This window comes from Cebus imitator, unplaced genomic scaffold, assembly GCF_001604975.1.
Source record: "Cebus imitator isolate Cc_AM_T3 unplaced genomic scaffold, Cebus_imitator-1.0 Scaffold15, whole genome shotgun sequence".
NCBI classification, from domain to species: domain Eukaryota; kingdom Metazoa; phylum Chordata; class Mammalia; order Primates; family Cebidae; genus Cebus; species Cebus imitator.
The window spans coordinates 1,199,024-1,206,810 of record NW_016107330.1 but is presented as its reverse complement, the minus strand read 5'-3'; the positions used below and the strand labels follow the sequence as shown (position 1 = coordinate 1,206,810).

At 46.3% G+C, this 7,787-nt stretch overlaps 1 protein-coding gene across 1 annotated transcript in view; it reads right to left on the bottom strand.

Annotated features, from left to right (window-relative positions):
• Positions 1 to 338: 338 nt before the first annotated feature.
• The window catches only part of RBP7 (retinol binding protein 7), a 10,846-nt gene continuing 3,397 nt past the window's right edge, over positions 339 to 7,787 (bottom strand). The window contains exons 2-4 of the mRNA XM_017503756.2: positions 4,244 to 4,422; positions 3,744 to 3,845; positions 339 to 578 (exon numbers count right to left, since the gene is read on the bottom strand). Coding sequence (XP_017359245.1) covers positions 528 to 578; positions 3,744 to 3,845; positions 4,244 to 4,422 — 332 coding nt within the window. The 3' untranslated portion in view covers positions 339 to 527. The remainder of the gene's footprint in view (positions 579 to 3,743; positions 3,846 to 4,243; positions 4,423 to 7,787) is intronic.

Sequence of the window (7,787 nt, the reverse complement as noted above, 5' to 3'; positions counted from 1 at the left end):
CAGAGTCTCTCTCTGTCACCAGGCACCAGGCTGGAGTGCAGTGGTGCAATCTCGGCTCACTGCAACCTCCGCCTCCCGGGCTCAAGCAATTCTCCTGCCTCAGCCTCCCGGGTAGCTGGGACTTCAGGCACATGCCACCATGCCCAGCTAATTTTTTGTATTTTTAGTAGAGATGGGGTTTTACCATGTTGTCCAGAATGGTCTCGATCTCTTGACCTCGTGATCCGCCCGCCTCGGCCTCCCAAAGTGCTGGGATTACAGGCTTGAGCCACCGCGCCCGGCTTCAAAGATTTGTTTAAATGCTGGAATTTGCTAAATTTAAAAGGAAAAACTTCAGAGTCATTTGTACAGGTTTATTGAAGCTGAGCAGTTTCCCCATAGTCTAGGTGACTTCAGGTTACAGACGGTGTGACTCTCTCCAGCTGTGAGTCCCCATCATCAAACAGGATAGATGAACGTCGGTTCGGTCTGCAATATAATTTGGCATAAAGTTGCAGCCACAAGTGGGTTCTGCTGCTGGGTATGGATCAGGCTCTCTGGAATGTCTGTTTGCACACTTGACCTTCACAGAACATTTCCTAGGGTATCAGGAGAAAGGGGAGAAGATGAGTTTGTATGTGGTCTGTTTTCACTCTCAACACTTTATTTTTTATTTTATTTTATTTTAACCCCTAACCCTTTTTCTGGAACACGCTTTTTTTCTTTTATTCTTTTTTTTTTCTTTTTTTGAGATGGGGTCTCACTCTGTTGTCCTGGTTGGAGTATGGTGGCGAGATCTCGGTTCACCATAACCTCTGCCTCCCAGGCTCAGGCAATCCTCCTCCCTCAGTCTCCCAAGTAGCCGGGACACTACAGGCACGTGCCACCGTGCCTGGCTAATTTCTGTATTTATTGTAGAGAGAGGGTTTCGCTGCTGCCTAGGCGGCTCTTGAACTCCTAGCCCCAAATGATTTTCCTGCCCCCTCCCAAAGTGCTAGGGTTACATGTATAAGCCACGGCCCCCGGCCTACTCTCAACACTTCTGACACCCAATGTGTGGGTTTTTAAACTCCTGACACCAATTGTGTGGTGTCTTTTCCAACCCCACTTCTCCAACTCTCTGACACCAACTGAGTGTCCAGTAAGGTTTAATTCTGGCACTAACTACCTAGAGTTAGCACAGACCGCATAGGGTAAGGATGTAGTCCAGAAGACTGCCCCCAACTTCAGATACCTGTTGCAAGTTCTGGACCTCCTATATTTCTCACTGACCAGCTACAAATCCGATTTTCCCACAACCCCTCCTTGGGCTTGATATTTTGCTAGAAGGGCTCACAGAACTCAGAAAGTCCCTTTACTTAGTATTACCAGTTCATTACAAAATAAATAACTCAGAAACAGCCTGATGTGGCTAGGCGTGCTGGCTCACGCCTGTAATCCCAGCACTTTTGGAGGCCAAGGTGGGCAGATCACCTGAAGTCAGGAGTTCGAGACCAGCTTGACCAACATGGTGAAACCCCATATCTACTAAAAGTACAAAAATTAGCTGGGCATGGTGGTGGGTGCCTGTAATCCCACCTACTCTGGAGACTTGAGGCAGGAGAATCACTTGAACCCAGGAGGCAGAGGTTGCAGTAAGCCAGGATCATGCCACTGCACTCCAGCCTGGGCAGCAGAGCAAGACTCCATCTCCATAAAAAAAGAAACAGCCTGGCTGGGCGTGGTGGCTCACACCTGTAATCCCAGCACTTTGGGAGGCCGAGGCGGGTGGATCACGAGGTCAAGAGATCGAGACCATCCTGGTCAACATGGTGAAACCCCGTCTCTACTAAAAATACAAAAAATCAGCTGGGCATGGTGGTGCATGCCTGTAATCCAAGCTTCTCAGGAGGCTGAGGCAGGAGAATTGCTTGAACCCAGGAGGCGGAGGTTGCGGTGAGCCGAGATCGCGCCATTGCACTCCAGCCTGGGTAACAAGAGCGAAACTCCGTCTCAAAAAAAAAAACAAAAACTAAAGGGTACCAGAGAAGACTCCCCTCCATTGTTGATCTTAATTATAGATTCACTTCCCTGTTCCTTCTTTTTTTTTTTCCCAAAGCAAGTGAACCTCTTCCTTCTCTTATACGAAAACCTATGGCTGTCACATTGTCTAAGATGGAATATTAAATATATTCTTGACATGACAGCAAGAATGAGGGGGAAGAAAAAGAAAATAAAGGCCAGGCGTGGTGGCTCATGCCTGTAATCCAAGCACTTTGGAGGCCAAGGCGGGCGGATCACCTGAGGTTGGGAGTTCAAGACCAGCCTGACCAACATGGTGAAACCCTATCTTTATAAAAAATATATATTAAAAAAAAAAAGAAAAAGAAAATAAAGAATGTTAAATATGCTCTTTAAATGGGAAAGAAAAAGGAAAAAACTAAGTTGTAACTAATCAAATTGCTGTAACTCATAAAACAGCTTTGTAGAGAAAATGTTGTAATCCTGCAAAATTTCTTTGTTTTTTGTCAACATAAGTAAGACCTTGGTGGGGCACAGTGGCTCATGCCTGTAATCCCAGCACTTTAGGAGGCTGAGGCGGGCGGATCACCTGAGGTCAGGAATTCGAGACCAGCCTACCAACATGGCAAAACCCTGTCTCTACTAAAAATCCAAAAATTAGCTGGGTGTGGTGGCAGGTACCTGTAACCCCAGTTACTCAGGAGGCTGAGGTGGGAGAATCGCTTGAACCAAGGAGGCAGAGGTTACAGTGAGCTGAGATCATGCCACTGCACTCTAGCCCAGGTGGCATTGGGTGACGGAGAGATTCTGTCTCAAAAGAAAAAAAGTAAGACATTAACTTTTCAGTTTGGGTGTACTGACCCCATTCCTTTGGAGTCTGTATTTCCTGGATGACTGTCCTCAGCTTCTTGCTTGAATAAACTCCTGCCCGCCTTTTTTTTTTTTTTTTTGAGACAGAGCCTCGCTCTATTGCCAGGCTGGAGTGCAGTGGTGCGATTTCAGCTCACTGTAACTTCCTACTCCCTGGTTCAAGCAATTCTCCTGCCTCAGCCTCCTGAGTAGTTGGAATTACGGGCATGCACCACCACGCCCAGCTAGTTTTGTATTTTTATTAATAGTACAGATGGGGTTTCACCATGTTGGTCAGGCTGGTCTTGAACTCATGACCTCAAGTGATACACCTGCCTTGGCCTCCCAAAGAGCTGGGATTACAGGCATGAGTCACTGTGCCCAGTCTGAATAAACCCTTTTAAACTGGATTCTGATCCTTTTGACAGCAGCCTTGGGAAATTTCAAAATCTCAATTTCTTTATTTGTGAGTGGGAAAACTAGCGTCCTTTTCACAGGCTTATGATGAAGGTTAAATGAGATAATGCACTTAAAGGATTGAGCACAGTAATTGGGCCCAAACTCATCACTCTGAAGATGTCAGCTACTATGCCTGTCTATCTATATCTATCTATCATGTATCTAAAGTAGCTATTATATGTAATAGGTAAAAATTGTTCCATGACTATTTGCATGCTATCTTCTTGCCTCTGTCAGAATATTTGGCTGTTTCACCAGGCTAATTTTTGTATTTTTAGCAGAGATGGGGTTTCACCATGTTGGCCAGGCTGGTCTCAATTTCCTGACCTCAAGTGATTCACCCACCTTAGCCTCCTAAAGTTTTGGGATTACAGCATGAGCCACCATGCTTGGCCTGATGTTTCCTCTAATACCGTATCATCTCATTAAAAATAAGAACAAAATGTGGCAAATACCAGGTAGAGTTTGTCCCCTTCGATCCAATGCGTCCAGCCTCTGTTCTTCTTTTCTCCCTTCTGGACACAGGTGAGTCTGTCATTGTCCCAGATAACCAAGCTCTGCATGAAGAGAGGAGAAAATACTGGCTATCCTGCTCTGGCAGGATCCTCAACTGTTACCAAGGAGAATGCCAAGTTCGCCTACTTGTTGCTTTTTTTTTTTTTTTAGACAGAGTCCCACTCTGTTACCCAGGCTGGAGTGCAGTGGCACGATCTTGGTTCACTGCAACCTCCACCTCCCAGGTTCAAGGGATTCCCCTGCCTCAGCCTCCCAAGTAGCTGGGATTACAGGCCCCTGCCATCATGCCTGCCTAATTTTTGTATTTTTTGTAAAGACAAGATTTTGCCGTGTTGCCCAGGCTGATCTCAAACTCCCAACCTCAGGTGATCCGCCTGCCTTAGCCTCCCAAAGTGTTGAGATTACAGACGTAAGCACCCAGCATTGCTTTAAATTTTACCTTGCATTTTCTGTTGTCCAGGCCTTTGTTATCTTCATCAAATTCTTCTCCAACTTTAAATTTCACGAAGTAGTTCCTTAGGCTGCTGTTGGTGTGGATGGTAAAAGAATCCCCATTCTGCTCGATCACCTTCTGTGGCTTGAGCAACTTGGCTATCTTACGAGTGGCGAAGTCGATACCTTAAAAATAATTTTAAAAAATATTTGAACATTCACTTGAGGTGCAAAAGCGAATAATTTGGCAACTGTTCTCAAAATCACTGCATGTAATTGTTAGTGTTTCCTGTACTTCAGTGTTGTTTGCGGCCGAAAACACATCTGGGGGAGCCATCCAACCACAGCTTGATTAAAAAGCTTGCACACATAGCTGGGTGTGGTGGCTCACACTGTAATCCCAGCACTTTGGGAGGCCAAAGGCAGGCAGATCACCTGAGATCAGGAGTTCCATACCAGCCTGACCAACATGGAGAAACCCTGTCTCTACTAAAAATACAAAATTAGCTGGGTGTGGTGGTGCGTGCCTGTAATCCCAGCTACTTAGGAGGCTGAGGAAGGAGAGTCACTTGAACCTGGGAGGCGGAGGTTGCAGTGAGCCAAGACTGTGCCATTGCACGCCAGCCTGGGCAACTCTGTCTAAAAAAAAAAGACAAAGGAGGGAATGCTAGCAGCTCCTAGAATGATGAACACTAAACTGTGGGTCAGTCAGTAAACTGTGACCCATACTCTCATTATTCATTAGAAAAAAAAAAGCTTGCACACGCTAGATGCCATTATCCCAGGACTCTGGGACACACAGACAAGAGGATTGTTTGAGCTCTGGAGTTTCAGACCAGCCTGAGCAACACAGCAAGACCCCGTCTCTATAAAAAAATACATAAAGTGTCATGGTGCTGGCGGGTGAAAAAATAATAATAATTTTTTAAAAGCTTGCACAGCTTTCAGGAAAGATTAATTAGCCTAGCTGTGCTTTGGGTAACGGATTTTTAGCTGGGCATGGCAGGAATCGTTCTGAAAATCACCCCAGAGGCCACCAAAAGAAAAAAACCCAAGGGGACAGGGCTTAAGCCTCCCAACCCAGCCTCAGTCTCAACACTGCCTTTTTCTGCCTCATGTATTTACACCTCGAATTAAGAGAGCATTTGAACCGTTTCTCAACAACAATGAAAACAAAATTCAAAAACCACTGAATTCATGTATATACTACTCTCTCTCTCTCCATATATATGTGTGCATATATATATATATTGTTTGGCAGGGGCGTGCAGTGGCATGATTTCAGCTCACTGCAACCTCCATTCCTGGGTTTAAACAATTCTCCTGCCTCAGCCTCCTGAGTAACTGGAATTATAGGCTTGCACCACCACACCCAGCTATATACTACTGTGTATTTTTTTTTGAGACAGGATCTCATTCTGTCACCCAGACTGGAGTGCAGTGGTGCAATCATGGCTCACTGTAGCTTCGACCTTTCAGGCTCAAGTGATTCTCCTATCTCAGCCTCTCGAACAGCTGGGACTACAGGCACATGCCACCATGCCTGGAAATTTTTTGTTTGTTTGTTTTGGAGACAGAGTCTCGCTCTTGTTCCCCAGGCTGGAGTACAATGGTGCAATCTTGGCTCACTGCAACCTCCGCCACCCAGGTTCAAGCGATTCTCCTTCCTCAGCCTCCCGAGTAGCTGGAATTACAGATGCATGCCACCACGTCTAGCTAATTTTTGTATTTTCAGTAGATATGGGGTTTCACCATGTCTCGGCCTCCCAAAGTGCTGAGATTACAGGTGTGAGCCACTGTGCCTGGCCAACCTGGAAATGTTTTAAACATTTTTTTGTAGAGATAGGGTCTCATTATGTTGTCCAGGTTGGTCTCGAACTCTTAGGCTCAAGCAATCCTCCCACCTCAGCCTCTCAAAGTGCTGGGATTACAGGAATGAGCCACGCTGCTCAGCTAGAAATCCTGAATAAGCTTTAAAAAAGAGTTCCACAGGGAAACATGGAATGCTAAGAAGATGAAGATCAGGGTGTGGATCCCCAGTTGCACTGAGTGCCTTTGAGCATATTACTTCGCTAGAAATAAACACCACTATTTTAAATAATGGTCAGGTGACGTCTCAGCAGGAAGCTGAAACAAGTGAAGAATCAAGCCACGCAGATTTCTGGGAAAACAGTTTAAGGCAGAAATCCAGGGAGCCCAGGGACTGAGGAAGGGTGTGCCAGTGTGTTTCGGGAACTCTGAGGAGCGTAGGGTGAGTGAGAGGGAGCAGTCTGATGTACATGCTGTTACAAATGTGTACCCATACACACTTGAGGGTAGGGTCTCAAAGGAGCCCACACAAATGTACACTTATCTAAGCTGCAGATGTTCATATTAACCTTTCATCTCAAAGCCACTTCTAACTTTGAGGTAACGTGAAGTTGAAGGCAAGAGGGGATCCCTTTAAATCCCAGTGTTGAGCCAGGCGTGGTGGTTCACGCTTGTAATCCCAGCACTTTAGGGGGCCAAGCAGGCAGGTCACCTAAGCTCAGGAGTTCGAGACCAGCCTGGCCAACATAGTGAAACTCTGTCTCTACTGAAAATACAAAGTTAGCTAGGTGGGGTGGTGTGCGCCTGTAATCCCAGCTACTTGGGAGGCTGAGGCAGGAGAACCGCTCAAACCCAGGAGATGGAGTTGCAGAGAGCCAAGGTCTGCGCCATTGCACTCCAGCCTGGGCTACAAAGCAAGATTCTGCCTCAAAAATAAATAAATAAATAAATCACTCAATGAATTAAATAAATAACTAGATCCCAGCCTACACAGTGACCTGGGGCAAGTTGGTAACACCACCACCTTCTCGGGTTCATAATGGGACTAAAGGCGAGGACCTGCACAAGTTGGTCAATATCTGTGGGCATTAACATGCGGCTTCTCCATGCCTGAGGCACTGCACCCTGGATGTCCTTGGCTACTATGGGAGTACACCAGGAACTCCCAAATCCCAGGTCACCTCCTCCAGCTATTAAAACCCAAGCAAGGCTGAGGCAGGAGGATCGCATGCGGCCAGGAGTTTGGGACCAGCCTGGGCAACGTAGCGAGACACAGTCTCTGCCAAAAAAATTTAAAAATCAGCCAAGTGTGGTGGTATACGCCTGTTGTCCTGGCTACTTGGAAGGCTGAGGCGGGAGGATCATCTGAGTCCAGGAAGTCAAGGCTGCAGTGAGCCATGATCACACCACTACACTCCAGCCTGAGTGACAGAGCAAAACCCTATCTCAAAAAAATCCCAAAAAACCTAAGTAAACTTTCTTCTTTGTGCAAGGACAAGTTGCCTTTCTTCTCCCTGCGGTTTGGCAGATGCTGGGAGAGTGGGATACCAGGGGCCCGGTGGGAGCTGCAGGATCAGTTCTAGTTTTTAGATAAAAGGGAGTGATTTTCTGTTCTCAAATGAGATGCCAACTGGAGAACATCATGAGATGTGTGCTGTGCGTTTGCTGATGACTTATTGGAATCTTAGCATCACTACCAACAGGTATTCACCTCACTTCTACTTATAAAAAAGAGGTGATTA